Source organism: Lolium perenne, chromosome 4, assembly GCF_019359855.2.
Source record: "Lolium perenne isolate Kyuss_39 chromosome 4, Kyuss_2.0, whole genome shotgun sequence".
NCBI classification, from domain to species: domain Eukaryota; kingdom Viridiplantae; phylum Streptophyta; class Magnoliopsida; order Poales; family Poaceae; genus Lolium; species Lolium perenne.
In genome coordinates, this window is record NC_067247.2 from 137,747,885 (window position 1) to 137,767,715 (window position 19,831).

Sequence of the window (19,831 nt, forward strand, 5' to 3'; positions counted from 1 at the left end):
GCTCCTTTTCCAAAATCTAGAAGAATTCATGTCCCACAAAAATGTTGGGGTTACTCGTTTTGTAGTATTGAACATCTACATTGGTTTTCCACAACTTATTGTCCCTAGTACATATCGTGCCTCTACGGCAACAATAGACAAAAACAACGCCTGATTGGTTTCTTGCCACAATTTGTCAAACCAAAATTTGGCACCCATAGTTTATTTGGCATGTGTTTGGTTATTATCACAATTTAATTATATGGTCTATTTGTCATAAACTTAATTTTTTTGCCAACTGTTGCCAAAGTTTGACTTTCATGTTTTAAGCCACACTTTTGTGGCTAGCCACATTTTTTTATAGTTAACCATACTTTGGCTTGGCAAATTGTCACACATGGAGCAATTCATTTCCAAATCGACTTGGGTAGTTGGGTCATCAGCATTTATACCTCTCTTAACACAAAAAGGAAAGAAACATTCAAAACTGAACGATTAAATTTTCCAGCAACATCTTACATAAATCCACCCCAAGTCTTACAAAGCAATAACGCGTGGAGTAAACATTTGCCAAAAATTGCCAGAAACCAAAAAAATAAAGAAAAATCGCCCAAAGTAACATTGTCTAAAGTCGAAACCGCATATCGGTAAATAGCATTAAACCCATTCGCCCCTTTCCTAAGCCCTCCCCGCTCTCACCCGGCCATGTCTCCCAAGCACGACGCCGGCTCCTCGCCGCCGGCGGCGCCGCCCGCCGCCGCCACCGCGCCCGCCCCTAACCCATCACCATTCACGCCCACGGGCCAGATGCGGCGCGACGAGTGCACGGACCTCCTCAAGCTGCTCTCGGGCGTCTCGCGCCCGCTCGAGGACGTCGTGGCGGACTTCCTCGCCCGCGTCCCGCCGGAGCGCCGCCTCCGCTTCGGCTGCGCCGTCAAGTTCGTCCTCGAGGTAAGGAGTCGCCGCCCTCGCCCGGTCGCCCCGTATCCGTTCCGCCCACCCCCTAAATCTGCAATTCTGCATACCTAGTTCAGTCAGTCGCCGTTTTGCTTGGCCCCGGATTGTGGATGGTTAGGTTTACAGTGGGTAAAGGGAGGGCACGCTGATCGGTGCGCTGGTCGATAGAGGTTTGGAGCTTCGACGGGGGTGGGATGGGGTTAGACTCTGCAGCGACGGGTACTGCTTCTGTGTGAGAAACTCCGGCTTCTCTAATTTGATTGGTTACTTCAAAGTTCTGTTGGATTTTAAGGCCACTGTATGGCAATTGGTTTATGAAATTTGTGACTGTCAGCCTGCGGAGTTCTGTATTTCTGGCTGCTCTCTCTGGACTTCAGTAGATTGAAAAATACCGATGAAGATTGAGATTCTGCATCCGAGTTCCTTTCGAAAATGAAGTACAGGATTGTACTAGATTAGATTGCAGTATATATCTTGCAACACTGCACATAAAGGGAAAACGTACAGCTCTGCAATTGTCAACACACGGCTGAATCGTGAAACTTAGGAATTGTACATGCTCTTGTGATTGCTTCAACCATGGATGTACCCTGTGAATCACTGAAGGTGCGATGACTGCAAGCGGGTTCCCACCAATATCCCACTTGTTTATTTTGAGATTTCTAGTTCAAATTTTGGTGGGATCCCACTTTACACCTTAGATGAAGGATGGTGGTGTTCTGTTCGTGTGAGTAGGAGGTATAGCTCCGAAATGTGAGCCACCATTCACTCTTGGAATTGATCCTTCGTTACGTGGTGTGGCAACACAGCCGTCTGACGTATGCCGAGGATGAAGGTCTCCATATGATCTAGACACACCGGCCCTTGAGGTTAAAAATAGAATTGGTCAGGAATATGTCAAAGAATACCAAACGCTGTCACTGAACCAAAAAGCTCTTGATTGGAATTCTTGGGAGAAAGAGATGGGAAACAGCATATCTGCCGAGTTCGGGGACCTATAGAGAAAGAGATGGGAAACAGTGAAACTGTGCAAGAGCAGAACCTAGAGGTGGACATCCCCGAACTCGGCAGATATGCTGTTTCGACAATGTTAATATGGCCGCTTTTTAATTTCCTTTTAATATCCCTGATTCTACAGAAGAATCTACTGTGATTCCTTTAGCTCATGATAGCAGTTAGTTTTCCTCTTAATGTGCTTGCGGTTTTCTTTGTTCTTGGTGTACGATTGTAAGAAAAAGGAATCACAGTAGAGTCACATCTTTGATGGTTGTTTCGGGAGAAAATATAGTGACACCTTTTCTCTTCATTTTTTTGTTTTGTTTTCAGGGTCAAAAGCTCTCAACTTATTAGCTTTTTTTGCTTCCTGATTTTAGCTGGAGGCTTCTGTTATTGATGCCTTTAGTTTTGCACTTCAATGGTGCTTGTTGAATTTTGATTGAAATTTGTATTGTAAAAAAATAGTGATCGTGTTTTTTTTTTCTGGTTTTTCATTTGTCACTAGGGTTTCTTCTGAATTTCTGATTATTACAGCCATGCTGACAATACTTATTGTGATTATTAGGTTATAGGTTAGCTTTCTTATGGATGGCACTAAATGGAGGATTGAAATATGTTTTTTACTAATCATCTGACATGATAACTGAAATGCTTTTCATCATGTTAACAAGTAATGAAGATACATGCCTGGATCATCGTATGATATTACTGCATTTTCAGAATTATTAACGTCAGGTCTTCTTACCTAAGTTGGAATCACCAAAATGGTTGATAAATATGCTGATTTGCTTCCCATTTATGATAATGTTTACTTGGAATTTATACCTTCGGTTTCTTGTGCTAAAATTTCCAAGGATTTGGTATCTCTTTGTGTTGGATGATAGTGAGATATAGCGTTTGACTTCACCCATAGAAAAACATCGAATCGTGTTCTCAAAAGGTTTCTAGGACCTTTGTGACACCTATGTACCTGCGGTATCTTTACTTGAAATTGTTGAAGTTGCAGTAATGAGTTCTAGTGTGCAAATGTTACATATGCAGATGTGGGAGGTTTCTAGAACAAATGCATTTAATATTATATATAATTTCACTTTTCTAGGTGGCTATATCCTGACCAAGCATTTATTAAAATATTGCACCGAAAGACCTATTCATCCATCAACTAACATATATACATTTATAGAGTTGTGGGCATGCTCTCTTGTATTTCATTTGATGTTTTTTTCTTTCTTTCTAGAATTTGTTCTACTAGTAAAGGAGAATTTGTGGCTCTGATTTAGTGGCACTTTGTTTTTTTACCAGGACAAGATGATGTTTGGACTAGCTGAGCGTTTAATTGCATTTGCAATGCTTCATCAAGGTTATTCCTCACAGTTGGCAAATCCTTTTGTTCCACTCTTAATAAATGTAAGTTGTAAAGTCTATACGTCGTGCTTTTTATTTTTGAGAAATAAAGCCATACATCTGCAGCCCTGTGTGCTGGATGTTTGAATTGGTGCTGTTTATCCTTTTCTTTTCTATTTTGATTGAGACAGAATTGCCGGAAATAGTGATTTTCATGTGCAATTTTTGATTGTTGTGAAGTTATTATGTCTCGGCCTGTGGATAGTTTGGTTACAACTAACAACCCGGCCAACCTGCTGACCCAACCCAGACCAAACCAGTTTCATGGTTTGTTCACTAGATGGTTCTAAGTCGGGTTGAAACCGTGGAAACCATGTGCTGCGCGTACTAGTCAAAGAAAGAGAGCAAGCAGCGGCGATGTGGCGTTTGAAGGAAATAATTCACGCCCCGGAGAGCATGCAGTAGAGCTTGTCGGCGTCCTTGCAGTAGTCAGGCGAGCAAGCAACTGAGTCCGTGAGCGACCCTGCAGTACCCATGCCGCCGGCGAGCAAGCAGAAAAACTGGTGAGTACTCTGGACGTCGGCGAGGTAGATTGATCAGGCGATTATGTTGGCCATTAGCCAGGTCGAGCCTTGAGCGAATCCGCTGGCCGTCGCGGTCGTGGCGTCGCCCACTATTCTTCAACAGTTTCAACCCGTGGAGACCGAAAAACCAAACCGTCCAAACCAGCGATTACGGTCTGGGATGGTTTCACACCAAAAACTGGCTAAACCGTGTATGCACAGGCTTAATTATGTCCCACTTTGCTTCACTTCACAATTGACCTAGGTCAGATTTCTTTCGAACTGTTCCAGTTGGGTTGTGACATTGCGCTAGTGGTTGCACTGACGAGAAGTTTATGTGGCATTCAGCAACAATGGCACTGGAACATTCAATAGTTTTTAATCATCATACGAATGAATAACAATTTAACTAAACTTTGGAAAATTTAAAAAAATCACTAAGAGCAAGTACCAGGTTGGATTTAATTGGAACCCTGCAAGAAGCATCTTAAGATTTTATTGAAGCAGGCCGAACTTACTAGGATCTGTTTATTTTTTCTTCCTGAATTGTGTTTCACCTTGCTTATGTGTTTGCTATTCTCTTAGTACGAGTAGAGTTGTAACTTCAAATTTTCTGGTTAGTATATCGATTCGTTACCACAAAATTCTTCATCAATCATGATAGATTATAGAATTACAGTTGGAGATACCCACTGTTTCTCTTGTTTGAAGTCTGAAGGAGGTCGTTATGTACCGAAGTACATGCCCCCTCCATGAAACGGACATCTTATTCCTGTGTTGCCATCGTGCTAAAAGTCTTTTTTCATCAAGAGGGCTTATTACTGTTGCTGTCGATCTTATTACTGTTGCTGCCGATCTTATTAGTGTTTTGTATGCATTTATATACTAAAGAAGACTTAATTTACTTTTGCTTTTACAGGCTGCATGTGACGAAACCTCTGAGAGACCAGAACGAGTTTTTCTCCAGCTTTTGTTAAGTTCAGCTAATGGGGACAATAGTAAGGAGGTATTCTCACAATGTATGATTTCTAGTTTAATTAGATCAACTTCACATGCCTCGAGGTTGCATGATTGCTGAGATATGGGAAAAGAATACTGAAATAGTACAAAGGGACTTGACGATATGTACTTCCCCAAAGTATAATATGTTGACATCAGTATACACATGCACAATATCACAGACTGTATAAAAATATCGGGAGATACTCCCTCTGTTTCATATTAGTTGTCGCTGATTTAGTACAAAGTTCCACTAAATCAGCGACAACTAATATGGAACGGAGGGAGTACATAATACTAGATAAGAAAATAGTTATATCCCTGTTAGGTGCCAAGGTAATAGCCTAGTTGTTAAAGAAAAGTAATGTGTGTTTGAGTGCCAGAAACTACGTTACAGGGTAACAGCTTAGTAATATGTTGATACCACAGAAACTAGGTTTATGTCAGGCTGTGCTTTTGTCTGGTTCTAAGCCTTTGTAAAATGCTGCCAGTGTCACAAGAATTTTTTTTAAAACTGGAAATACAGAATATCCGCTGAATGGTAACTTGGTGACTATCAGAATTTAGAATACAATGTTTTTTTTCTCAGAATGCATCATAGATAGATAAAAGTTGTGCTGTGATGGTCATTTTGTTTGGATTGTAGTTTTTTCCTTTTATCTCACTGTGATGCAAATGTTGGGTTCCCCTTTACCAAATTTATAATAATTCTGCTGTCCTATGTTCAGATCTTGAAGCAGTCTGCAGCAGATTACTTGAAGGAGCCCTCTTATGCATCTCAGGTAGATGATCATCATATAATTATTGTGAAACTGGCGAACACAGTTGATATGCAAAATACTGTAGGATCTTATTGTTCAGAGAACATCTGTTTTGTAGGTGTTACTGCCAAGAGACCAGCTTGAAAGGCAATACTCGTGCAATGCGGTACAGCCACAGACATACACTAGTAGTTGCACAGCTGCTACAGTTAGGAATGTTATTCCTGACCCAGATGTTTCCCAAAGCTTTGGTGATTCATTAGAGTATGTAGACTCAACTACTCTCTACTTCCAATGACTGTTTATGGTCATTCAGAGTTTGGAATTGAATTTACAATTCTATTGCTCTGATTATGAATTAGTTTTTTCATTTGATGCAGATGAAATTGTATAAGCAATTTTTTTGAATTTCCGCGCAAGACAAGAATTTTTTGTTATTTACGATTTATATTCTTGTTACTAGATGTTCTATAGGGCTAAGAAGAAATCGCAACTCCTTTCCGCTGCACATAAAAATAGATTTGAAAAGTCCTTTTTTTTAAAAAGAATCCTCCTTTTTATTCTTCCACCCATGAAATAGAGAGGAAAGGAGAATATAGGGGTTACTTTTATTTTCGTTTTTCCCTTAAAAGATAGGCTTTGAAATGGGAGCCATGGAATAATGCTGAATTGAAATGTTTATCTCTATAGTATATAAGAAAAAACAAATTTAATTAAATTCATGGATTTACCATGACCTTGGTTGTGAGTCCATAGATAATTATTTTAATCATATTTTTAGAAAAAGTTCTCGTGTTTTTTTAATTCCATTCCCACAAGAAAAATACTACTACCTCCGTTTCAAGGAATAAGGCCCTCGTTTTACGTGCTTTTTGTTTGACCAATAATAACTTTAAATAGATAAAGGTTGTTTGTATGAAATTAGTATCATTGAAAAGTGTGTTTTAATACGAATCCAACGATACTAATTACATATAATATAATCAAGATTTTGTTGCTCAATTTTTATGGTCAAAGTTCGTCTTGAAATACGCGTGCGCCTTATTCCTTGAAACGGAGGTAGTATAATTCACATTTCGAACAGGCATGGATACAGCATCTATAGGATAACTTCCATCTTGATAGTTCTTTCTGAGTTCTGTCTGATATCCACAGTCCCTCTTTATCTGTCTAGGATATCACCAGCCAAACCACAAAGAGATAATGTGGTTGCAGATTTACTTCAACAAACACCACTCAAAGGGTTGTCTCCTCCATGGATAAGACCCCCTCCCCCCAGACTTGAAATAATTGAAGGGGAGGTAAGATCGTTGGTTAAGAGTTGCAAGTTGTTTATTCATATCACTTCTATTTCTGAACATATATTTATTTGTCGATGAAAATACAGTTGCACTGGTTGAACCTGGACAACAACCATGATCTACTATGGGATGGTAGCATGTGTGCTGACACTAGTCGAGGGGCTTCGATCCGAGATTTGGTTGGAAGAGCCTGTAAAGGACCACTTGTACCTGCTCAACAAGAGGTTTTCTTCTATCCTTATTTTCATATGTATATGTTGATAATGAGTGGTCTGGGTTGCACATATACTTGATAGTTCGTATGATTACGGGTATGCCTTTACTGCTGGACGACAGTTCCAAAATACATGGCACACCTTTACATTAGAAGTACATATTAGAGATGACTTTCTCTTGATAGTTCCCCGTTATTTCCTCGCTGCAATATTTGCATCATTATCTTCCATTCCTTCCACTAATACTACTGGTTCTTTCCAAGAAATATAATGACCCCAAAGAGGTTTGGTAGGTGGATGTATTTGCATGGAGGAGGTCATAACCAAATCTCCTCCTTCCAGGCTTCACTTGCACTTGCAGCTGCCCTTATCCACTAGCAGCACTAAGGATTCGAGCATAGTCTAAATCAGGAAGCAAATCCTGAAATCATGACCCTTGTAGAATTACATTTCGCAACAGATATCACTCTCTAACTCACGGATCATATCAATATGGGGAAATCAGCAAAAAGAGTCGGAATGGACTTAAGGTGGCTGCTGTGGGTTACCGTGCCCCTAGGATTCTTGTGCTCCTCATGTTGGGCTGGGCTTGCTTCTATGATTTTTGGAGCCCCCGTAGGTACCCTAGGAGTACCAGGTACATGGTACATTTCTGTTAATTGGGCAAAACCTCTCACAACTATACCTTTTTTTGTCTTTCATATTCATCAATATAGTTCTGCCTTTCCGGGTAGTGTTTAATATTATTCCGTATTGTCCAAACTTTTGAAATACTTTCTTACATTCTTCTGTTTTGCTAAATATGATAGTCAAAATTAGCCCTGACCTATTCTGTTTTAGTTCAATAGATCCTTCCTTTATACTCCCATGGAGTAGGTTTTTTGTGATCTGGGTGCTGGTTCAAACTTTGCAAACCATGTAACCAAATCATTTTCACTACTTTTGTTGATGACATGGTTACGTGGTAGTTAACTATTGCCACACATGGTCTCCATCAATTGAACATGAACTCCCTTGGCTTGCGCTGCAATTTTTTATGCAGCCATCTGGTTGGAGAGGCATCTTGTGAGCAGAGCCCATGTCCAAAAATAAAGTAGTCCTATGCTCCATAGACAACCCCTTCTCCATCCTGCCTCTTTTTTTTCTTAAATGAAGCAACTTCTTGCAATTATGTTGCCCCTAACAAGAGTGGATTAAGTCGAAAAGGGCATGCTAGGAAAGCGCCATGTCAAGGTAGTGTGAGGAGGGAATACATCCTGCAATTGTTGTTCTGAGGTGCTGCGGAACTTACTAATGTAGTAAGCTTAGAAAGTAGTCCATGAGTCAAGATGGCTGTGGTAATAGTTCGAAGTGTGTGCAGATCATTGCCCAGCCTTACTCTATATGTATGTGGTCACTTGGTAGGCAACTAGTAGCTGACAGTGTAGTTTCCCAGAGTTGTGCCTTGCCGCATCAGTCTATGATTACTCTTCTTTTCTTTCTGAAACTACAGTCTGCCATTTGTCAGACTAATGTAAGGGCTCGATTAGGCTAAGTTTGATAATTTGAAGGGGCTGGAAACATAGTCAATACTGGGATAGTAAATTTCAGCAAATATAAATATTATTCTAGTATCATTGAGCTTATGATTTGGAAAAAGTCTATCTGATCCCCAGAGATTTAGAGCCGCAACAACATAACCCCCTGATGTTTAAGGGATTATGTTGTCATAGCCTGGAACCTCAAACCAAGTAGAGTTTTACTTAAGATTTCTGTGCATTTCTATTATACTTTCTACATATGTTTCATATCTAAATTTATTGATAGCTCAAGCTCTATGTTTTATTTGATATAATTTGAAATGCCATAAGGGTCTTAAGTACGTCATAACTGACACAAATGAAAAAGGCAGTCTAACACGAAGCAACTTTGCAATATGTTCGAAGAAAATTTAGAGAGGGGATAGAATAAAAGAACATTAAACCAGTAGTGATTTTCCCCCCCTTATTTTGACATCAAGCCTGCACACCCCATTCTGTTGCTACATGTAGATGCCCAATTTTTCAAACAGCAAGTTGTGCAAAACTAGCAACAGGTGTTTTCTTGCAATAGATAGCACTAGTACTGATATTTGTTGCCACATACAACAACATCAATACTTTTTGCGACATGCTTAGCCTAATTAGAAAAGTTAAAGGTAATCACACAGCTCTAAATCTATAGTGCTTAGATGTCAATGCGTCTTCTTACCGTGGCCCTCATTTGTAGGTTCCTACTATTATAGGCTCTATCGCTCACCTGTTATTTTTTTCAATACGTGAAATATCCTCGTGCTTAAAGCTTTATTTATGCCGTCTAATGCTAATATTTAGCATATATGCCATATCAGAAATGTATAGGTCCACCTGTTAAGGATGCATTTTACGGCAAGACCTACAGCAGGCGCAAGTGGAAAGGTGGTAAAAGGCCGGCACAACCATAGGGTTGTCACCAGAAATATTTTGCAATTTGTTACCGTGTTTTAATACTCGATTAAATTAGTATAATGTTAGGATTCCCATACTAGGAAACTTGTATATTGTCTGGAAGACTCGAAAAAACAGAAGGTCACAAGCACGTGAAAAATTATAAGGTTACCAAAACAATGTCTTTCTCTCCATTAGTTGACCAGCATGACCAATTGGTGAACAATGACCATCCTTGGTTCAGGTCTGTTATGGCTTATGCGTGAGCGGATTAGATGTGAAGAACATGACCAGCAAGCTCAACTGTGTCTACATGGGCAGGTTGGGGCGACAAGCAGCCTCGTCAGCTTTAAATGTGTGCGTGAGACCAAAGTCCAATAGTGCCTACAGGCTGCAGGGTTTCTCCCTGAATGTGGACTTCCAGTTGCATTATTTTCCCCATGCCGATGCCGGTGAATGCATGCAAGGAGATCGCGTTGTCGTTAGTACTGGGATCATGTTGATCTTTCTGACCATCAAGCTCCAGCTAAAAGGGGGCCTGACCCCACAATAGTGGTTTATGTGGAACATAGCATTTTGATGCAATATTCTGCCAATACAGAAGTCAACTGTTTGAAGCGGGACATGGGTGCCATGACTGCTGCCACTATGCATGCCAAGCTAGCATCATGACTGCCAACGTGACCATTCATGTTGGCGAGGCGCACAAGTGCATGACCAACCTTGGCACTTGTTGCCGAAAACTTAAAACCCTTGTCATTCAGCCTGACGGATATGGCAACAATTAGCTCTGATACCAAATTGTCATGTGCTAGTTGAATTATGTCTGTCTCAGTGTATTGATGCACACAATAATACACATCGATTTTTACATTATGTGAAGGGAGGCCTAACCGACGGAGGCATGGGAAGATGCATGTCTTGTTATGGATCAGATCTAAGATCTTAATTTCTAGGAGAGCTTGGGTACGACACGATAAAATGTTATAACGGTACAAGGTATTCAACATCCCCTGCAGCCGGAGCATCTCCCGGAAGGATGTTCAGGCTGGATCTGAATTCCTGAAACAACACCGTTGGCAACCCTTTGGTAAATATGTCAGCAAACTGGGAAGTAATGGGAACATGCCAAAAAGATGAAGTAGCTAAACTGAGCACCACATCGACAGCTGCTGGTTTGACAACTGGACTAAATGTCTCACCATAGTCGATCCCCTCCTTTTGTGTGAACCCATGAACCGTCCCATTGTGCTGTGTACTGGGCCAAGGACTCATTGGTGTTAAGTTTCTGCCTAAATATCCACTTCCCGTGACAACATTGGCACTTGCATGAGAAGGAACAGAAGACCAAGTGCCATTCTGCAACGAAGCATTAATTCATCTAGTATTGCACTCCTTGAGTGCTACTTTGGAGGGAGGAATAGGAGATATTGGTGTTGAAATGGTTGGGGAGAAGTTTTTTTGGCATAAAATCCAGACTTAGCTCGGGTGTGCATTTTGTCTGTGTTTGGGATGGCTACACAGTGATGGCGTGTGGTGGTGGACCAGGTTGACGTGACACTGGGAGACGCAAGCACAAACTGTGATGCTGATCCTGGGGTTAGCGTGCCATATGAGACATGAGAAAGTGATGCGGAATGTGATGCAGAGGAGACTGCGCAACAGGTGGTGACCAGTAAAAGTGGCAATTGGCGAGGTCCACAAGTCGCACTGAATTATTTGGAGAGGTGCGATGGTAAAGTATTTGTAGAAAGAAAAGGATTGCCTAGGCTGCTGTCCCATGAGGCAGACCATACAAACTTTTGTGGCAACATTATTGCATCGAAGAAAATTGCGAGACAGACAAGAAAGAGTGGGCAGTCCAGAATGCCTGAGCCGTTTATGCCAAAGATCGCCGTCCACCGTGGTGGAGAGAGCTGTAGAAGTGCTTGAGTTGGTGCTGTAAGGGTAGAGCTTGCCCGGGCTATTGGATCTTATTAGGATGTTTCTGATGGCTAGGTCCTTCACACAAAGACCAAATGTATCAAATTCAACCAAACACCAATTATTGGTGTTAAACTTACGAGGAGAGAGGGGACTAAGGCATGGAGCGTCCGGGACGGGGATACGCGAGTTACTTAGGTTCAGATCTCACAAAGGCGGCGAGATCCTACTTCCTGCTACAAATCACTATATGGGCTACAAGTGCATGTTTACAGTGATGTGTATTGCGATATTGACCTAAAGGCTCTGGTAGGCCAGCTTATAAAGGCGCTCGGACCTAGGGTTACAGAGGAGAGTCCTGGCTGGAATCTAACACAAGTCCTATACTAGTATGGCAGCGGTATCTTGTCCATCACGTTTCCGCCTAGATCAAGTCCGTTTGAGAACCTCTTTGCGTAGTCTGGAATAGACCTCCACCTTGATCCATCAGCAATTGGGCCGCCCGGTCAGGCCATAGGCCTGAACACCTATGTGGGCCACCTGGACTTGCCGTTGCCGGTATAAAGTATCATTGTGGGTAGACCTATTTAGCATATCCCCAACACCCCTTGTTTTCGAGAAAGTAGTGGTATAGACGCATCCATGCAGTCATGGCAGTGTCGTTGGTCGTCATCATGATATGGACAAAGCTGTCAAGAATGATGTTGTAGATCCATATCACAATTTTGCTGTCTTCCCGCCATCACTCCGGTTCCTCGGCATCTGGATCGGCATGCTCTCAATGTGATTGAGTGTGTCTAACTTCACGAGGACGAACAGGAATAAGTAAAACAGCAGCAGCAGGCCAGCTCAACGATTCCTCTATGGCCAGCATTCAAGTCGTCAAGATTATCTAGTTTTGTTTGTTGGAATATCGAATGTTTTCTTAAGTTGGAAAGGATCATATATTTGTCTAAGTTGGAAACATTTAAATGGTTGCTTAGGCTGTACAGGTTGGATATTTGGTTCTTATCAGATTCAGTTAGAGTATTAAATGCTTTTATAAGTTGGGGAAAATACAGTTAAGTACAAATTGCTTAACTTCTGGTTAATGACCATGCAAATATTGTTTACTCAATCTTGCATCCAAAGATCCAAACACAATAGGTTGTGCTGTCATCACAATTTTTGAGTCAGTAAATGAAAATGCCTTATTTCAGTTTGGTCCACCCATATTGCTCTCTTAAAAAGGAAGAAAAAGAGTAGGAAAGGCGACTTGATTCCGAAAAGGAAGAAATGAAAACAGCTAGATAGGAATGTCTGTGTTATGATTACAAAATGAATATGTATACCATCTTTGGAAATACGGAAAATGCAAAACTGGTTAGCTGACTAGCAGCTATATCTACATGTATAGTTTGCATCAGCCAAATAAGTGTTTACCTTTTTATTTTGAGAAAGAATACGCGTCTTACCTGCGCACACATGATTGCACACATCAGTGGCTGCTTTATAGTGTCCACAACCCCTAGTCTGCTAATATACTGGCTACTAGATCATTTACATGACTAATGGATTCATATACTTTCTTGCAGCAAGTTATTTCAGATTTAGCGAAGGACTGGAAGCTTGTTTATCATTGCGGGATGACACCAGAGAAGCTTCCTGTATGTATCCTAACATCATGTTGAAACCTTTCCATTCTTCATGTTGTTGATCCAACATTTTGGTTGTTTCAGGACCTTGTTGAACATAATCCGCTAATTGCTGTTGATGTTCTGTCAAAGCTGATTAATTCTCCTGACATGGATTCGTATGCTACAAAAGATGTTCCATTTTGTTTATTCTATATTTTTTAATTTATCTGTTTTCTTATCATAACATTTAAACACTTGCTTTTTTATTTTACAGTTATTTCGATATTCTTGTGCATATGGAAATGAGCCTACATTCAATGGAAGTTGTAAATAGGCTTACTACAGCAGTACATCTACCAGCAGGATTCATTCATGACTACATCTCAAATTGTATTCGGTCATGCCAAAATATTAAGGTTTGTTCTTAATTTCTAGGTCATTTTTCCAGGAAAGTCAGAGGTGATCATCTTGGGCTATTATAGTAAACATGATTCCATCAATAGTTTCTTAATACAAGTTTATGATACAAATGTACATTTATTTCAATTCATTGTACCCAAATTGACAAATGTGGTTTGGCCGTTTGATATCCTTGTAACTTCTAAAATGCTTGTCGGTTGATCCCTAGGTCTTGATGTACCTTCTCAACCAAGTTGTGATTCTCCTATGGCCGACAAATATTAGTGGTTTCTTCGTTATGTTTATCTACATGGTGGACATTGTTATGGTTTGAAGTTAATTCTTGGATACTAGCGCAGAGAAACAATAGAACGACAATCTATTTTGACCACTGAAGTGGATTGCAAACTTTAAGGGCACTGCTATCGACTAAAGTTCATCCATATCTTCTCCCAGTTCCACCAACATGCTAATTTGAGAGCATACTATTTTTGTAGATGACAAGAGGGCATACTATTTTATCTTTTGACTTTCCCCCCTTCTTCCTGCATGCGAAATTGGTGGCATAGTTACTTACGTTGGCTGTTTGAAATTACTCCATACACAAATTTTTTTAACTGCTGCATATGCCTTGAGTTCTATCATCTCATTTCCTCCAATGCACATTACTGTGTTTGTTATGTTGAGCATTGACAAGAAATTATGACATTGTTTGCAGGATAAGTACATGCAAAACAGACTAGTAAGACTAGTTTGTGTTTTTCTACAGAGCCTCATTCGAAACAAGATAATTAATGGTGAGTGTATCAATACACAATTGACATATATCTCTTCTAATATAATTCTGTTTACTTAATGAGTTAACCTGTGCTGTTTGTATGGGTCTACATATCACGAACCATGAAATTTTCTGATTCAGAAGTCTTTTAAACTTGCACATTCATTGCAAGCTAGTTATCTATCTATAGTTATGGAATTATACGATCCACTGGATATATACTAAGGAGCTGGCAAAGCATATAGCCCTGTGAACTTCAATCTTGGTCTTTAAAAATAGTGTGCATGCTGTTGTATGCTTAAAAGTATACTAATATATGTGGCTAGCGCTATTGCGGTTAAAAGTTATTATAAGGAGTGTTTTGTAGTAGTTACAACTTGGCAGAAATGTAAAATGGTGTTGTTTCCCTGGCAAGTTTTAAATCATCATAATAATAATTGAACATGGTTTGTTCATTGTATGCTGGAACTATAAATATGTGTTGATTGCATGCCAAGAAATTCGGTTAGCTTTTGGAAACTATGTCGGTACAATAATAGAAGCAAGGTTCAGAAACTTATTTCCTAAACAGCTGCTAACCATGTGCTTCCAGTGGTTTGAGCCTTTTGAAGGTCGATGTTTTGATCATGTCTAAGAAAGTTTCTTAAACTATTGTCATTTAGTTCCTGATTTTAGCTTCACAAAATGCTCTGGACCCTTTCTGATTATTTGTAGGAAAACACTATTGGCTTCTTCAATGCTGCATATAAGTATTTCAAATTTTGCACCAGTTGCATAGAATGTTATCTTAATATACATGAGATTGGTGATTTGAATCATATAAGTAGGACCTTATGATCATGTGTGGAATACTTATTCTGTTGTTGAAACACTAATACTGTGAATTATTTGATTTGTGCAGTTGAAGATCTCTTCATCGAGGTTCAAGCATTCTGCATTGCGTTCTCTCGAATAAGAGAAGCAGCTGGTTTGTTCAGGCTTCTCAAATCTTTAGAGTGAAGAAGGTTGTATGATTTATGCAAGACTCGGAGCTCAGCTCTGTAAACAAATTTTCCATTATGTACATTCATAGGTCCATATTTTCGCGTTGATCTGCTAATTCCTGTTAGGGTTGTACCTCATAGATTATAGCTCTTGATGTATTAGTTGTCATTAAGCTGTCCCCTCACCTAAAAAAGGGAAATAAGATTCTCAGAACAATTACCTAGGATTGGATCATTCCACCGAATCATTTTAATGTGGACTTGAACCATATCTTGTTGAGGTGAGACAAATTAGCAGTTACCTTTAGCCTGTTAAAGGATAGCCGATCATTGGGCACTACCAGTACAATTAGCGACTGCTGCTCAAGTTCTGGCTCCTGAGTACAGCTAATTTAAATTCAGATGTAAAGCGAAGTTATTGTTCATTTGTCAGATGCATCGTTGATACCTTGGTGTCTCTCTGTTGTTAAATGTTGGATAACCGGAGCCAGTGGATGCAAGTGGTTTTCCACAGCAACCTACCAGGTCGAGATGAATCACTGGTCTCACAGTTTCTCTATGTGTATGTTACTGCAATGTTATGTCTTTTTTTTTTGACCTGGACTACGGCGGGTTTACGCCAGCCTGAACAACTTTATACCAACCAAAGATCTTACAGGGTTTCTTTACAAAGCTTGAGAGAGGCCAGAGGCAGAAGTTAGGAGAGAGGGGGCTCAGGGGGGATCATAGCCATTACACCAGGAATTAAGAAAGGAGGTGGAGGAGGAGATGGTGCATCTATAGGCCCACAGTCGAATATCCTCAATACATATGCGGGAAACTACAGACAGGTGATCAGTGACACCATTGAAAGTTAGGGCGTTCCTGCGCTTCCAGATGTTCCAGGCGATGGCCGTGTTGATGGTGGCCTCTTCATAGGTGCAGTTGCGTTGGAGGCAGAAGTCTGAGAATCCGGTGTAGGCGTCGGGGTCGAAGTCGCGGTGGAAGTACACCCAGACTTCTATCGCTTGGGGGCAGAAGAGCAGCAGGTGGTCAGTGTCTTCATCGAGGGGATAGGAGAGGCAGGCCGCAGAGGTGGAGAGGTGGTGCCTGAACCGTCGTTCGTTCGTGGGTAGGCGCTTTTTCCGGGCAAGCCAACAGAATATCTTGCACTTCAAGGGGGCAGCACTCCTCCAAACCATTGGCGCGACGTCATCCATCTGCAAATGTCTGAAAGAGTTGACATAGAAACACTTGTTTGAGAGTTTTTTTTTGTTAGAGAGGCGAATATCCCGTAGGTCCGGAACAGCGAGGCGGAGATCCACCAGGTTTAGCTCGATAGCCAAGGCTCGAAGGTCATCCTCCGCAGCAGCGGTGAGGCGCGATCCAAGAGAGCTGCAAAGCCCTAGAGAGAGGGTGGCCTCAACATTGATGTTGGGCCGGGTAGAGTGAGAGAAAAGGTTGGGAAAGCGGTCTTGGAGGGTTTGATCATCCAGCCAACAGTCAAGCCAGAAGGCCGTGGAGGAGCCGTTACAAAGAGAAACTCTAGAGATGGAGGGAAGGAGGAGAGCCCTGCCACAATGTCCTTCCAAATGGGGGTGTCAAGGTGGTGGCGATCTCACAAGTCCCGAGAGTTGTTCCAACCATACATACGGTGGAACCAGGAAGCCCAGGGGGCTGAAGTGCCGGAGTGTAGCTTGGTGAGGAATTTGGACATGAGGGCCGAGTTTTGAGCCGGAATGGAGATGACTCCGAGCCCCCCAAGAGTCTTTGGGGTGCAGAGGCCTTCCCAGGCGACCTTGCATTGGTCACGCCAAAGCTTCGCAAGATTCTTGCCGGAGGGTGATCTCTTCACCCGAAAACAAAATATACTTGCAAGGTTGATTCTGAAATGGCAGTATTTTGTTTCTAATCACAAGACTACATGTATGTTGGCCATAGCAAGACCTCTGCCAGTTCCGGACTTACGGCACAAGACGAGATCGCCCTCCGGCAAGAGGAACAGACCGAAGACGAAGGAACATGAAGCCGTCGTGATTTGCATCGTACACGCCGTGGTTACCTCCATCATCATCAGGTCGCTCCGTCACATGGGAGGCAAAAGGGTCAAGTAGTGAAGCAAACATGTCGGCAATTATGCAAACATGGCCGTGTGCTGTTCACCGGCATGTGTGCGGCAAGCAGGCAGTGCCCATCATCTGCTCCCAAATCAAATCTCCCTCCCATCTCCTTTGCATCGCGAACTGTGCAGTCTATAGGGACAGTTCCTGAGTAAACACTTGTGTCAGTGTTAGCTACAGCTCGTGGCCACTGAAAGGTGTCCTGCTGTGTAGTACATACAAGGCTCCTGCAGAGAAGGAAATTAAGAAGAGCAATTGCATGTTTTCAACATCAAATACCTGCATATCGTCATTCTTCTTTTCTGGAAAAAAAAAGGAAATTAAGAAGAGGAAAGCACGCATAGCCGCATAGACATAATCACCCACTGAGAGAAGCTTATCACATTGCCTCCTCATTATTGGCATGCTTAGCGCCCCTAACTAACTGTATTTAAGATCCAGGCTAATGCATTGTGTGCAAGTTGATAGTATAAAACAGAGGAATTTTCAGTCCATGCCCAGAGAAAAGCGAGAAGGATTGTTATAATTCACAGCTTTACTATCGATTAACACCTCTATTAGGCTGGTCATAGTGGTGATACTACTACATGGTACTATTTCTATGGTGGGTAGTATCATGGAATAGTATCATAGTCATGCTATATTTATTATTTTTTAGAATCTCAATGCAAATTTGTGTACAAGATTTGTTTAGCATTAATTTTTCTCGTTGTTTGCACTATGATACAGTATCTACCTATGTTACTCTAATCTCCGCTCTCCTACTTAATTAGCTGACACATCAGCATTTTTGTGAAACCAATGTGCATGATACTAGCTATGATACTAGCACTATGGCTAGCCTTATCGAGCATGCTGCGTGTACAACTGCGTTGACGATAATCTTTGCTAGATGAAGTAGCTAGTATTATCTTTACATGGTCTTTATAGCAACTTGACTATAGTACTGATTATTGTAAATGGTCTTATATTTGGCTACAACTTACAAGTAAAACCTAACAAAGTTAGGTGTATGGGACGAATTGTTAAATTCCTCCAGAACTTCGGCAACTTTGTGTTGGATAGTGACCAACAGCGATACTTAGGGTGTGTTTGGTAGGCCGGTCGATCTCAGATATTCTCATCTCAACCTAGCCCAGCTAGCTATTTGTTGTTTGTTAAATCGGCTCGGTCCATCTCAGCAGTGCCCACCTGATACGAAAAACGCCTCTCAGCCGGGCTGAGTTGCGAAGCTCAAATCGAGGGAGATGCTTTGTGCTGCTTCCAAAAGGCGTCGCAATACCAACTGCTCGACTCCTACAGCTGGTTAATTTGCTCAATTCTATTCCATCATCATCGTTACCCTGTACGGTGCCGGATCAAGTAGATCTTAACATTTTCGTCCAATAGTGCTTACGAAACTCTATGCGTGCCACATGGCTAAAATGCGGCCGTGATCAGGAAATTAGCTCCGCAGCTGCGAGCCAATCTCCCTTTCTGCCGTTTTCTCGGTACAGCAGGACACAGTGGGTCAGAGACCACAAGCTTAAGCACCGGCCATGCTCCCTGCATACACGTGTCTCATCACAATAGCACTAGCAGCGGCAATCACATCGCTCGTAGATTTTGGTGTGAACGCGATAGGCAATAACCAAGAAAGAAAGTCACAGTAGGAAAGACAAAATTTAACGTGGAAAACTCTCTCCAATAAAGAGAGGTAAAAACCACGAGTTATGTACCACAAGCTTAAGCGCCAGCCATGCTCCATGCATACATGTGCCCAACACAATTGCTCGTAGATTTCATCCATATGCTCCTCTCCTAATCGTTCATCTTAACTTTAATTGCAGTTTTATTCCCCGATGGTTGGCTGCTGCCGCTACAACTGATAGTAGCTGCTAGCAGTTTCCTGTTGGTGGGTAATCAAACTAAGTCAAGCATATGTTTTTGACTCGTTAGACTCGGTGGGTGATATTCCGTTATGGGTCAGTTCAGTCAAGCTTGGATTAGTACTCACAGGATCAGTGAGAAGATAGCACATGGTGTGTGATCCCAATGCTCCAGGTGCTTTTACTTCTGTCCTCCTGGGTAACTGCGAAAATTGCCGTGGGTTCCATGACTATGTTACTTGCTTATTTATAGGACATAAAGGTAAAAAATCCAAAACAAACCTTGAATTTGTAGGCAAATGCTAAATCAAACACTTAATTCCCAATCCCCAAAATTGGCATGCCTGCTTGTCAATTCCGGTCTAATGTTTGTGCTAGCGTGACGCTAAGCGAAGCTCCGATACCTTTCCAGTGGAGGCGTGCACTTTCGAAAGAGACATTGACCCACAAAAAATTTCATCGATTTGAAGTTTTATGCCGAAAAGAAGGTTCTTGGCAAAATAAGTTCCGTTTCATTTGCTGAAATAAAAAAAATACCGTGGCGGCCAACAAGACAAGACACTTTTCGACTTTGAACAATACTTGATTTCTAAGCCATATAAGTAA

The 19,831-nt window shown here is 41.4% G+C and overlaps 1 protein-coding gene across 1 annotated transcript; it reads left to right on the plus strand.

Annotated features, from left to right (window-relative positions):
- Nucleotides 1–640: 640 nt before the first annotated feature.
- LOC127294013 (uncharacterized) lies at nt 641–15,683 on the plus strand. Its single transcript, XM_051323745.1, has 12 exons — nt 641–930; nt 3,235–3,339; nt 4,759–4,845; nt 5,567–5,620; nt 5,718–5,863; nt 6,774–6,900; nt 6,987–7,124; nt 13,057–13,128; nt 13,201–13,274; nt 13,373–13,514; nt 14,216–14,294; nt 15,177–15,683. Exons 1-12 carry the CDS (start codon nt 685–687, stop codon nt 15,272–15,274), a joined length of 1,368 nt encoding a protein of 455 aa, XP_051179705.1. The 5' UTR covers nt 641–684; the 3' UTR covers nt 15,275–15,683.
- The last annotated feature ends 4,148 nt before the right edge of the window (nt 15,684–19,831 follow it).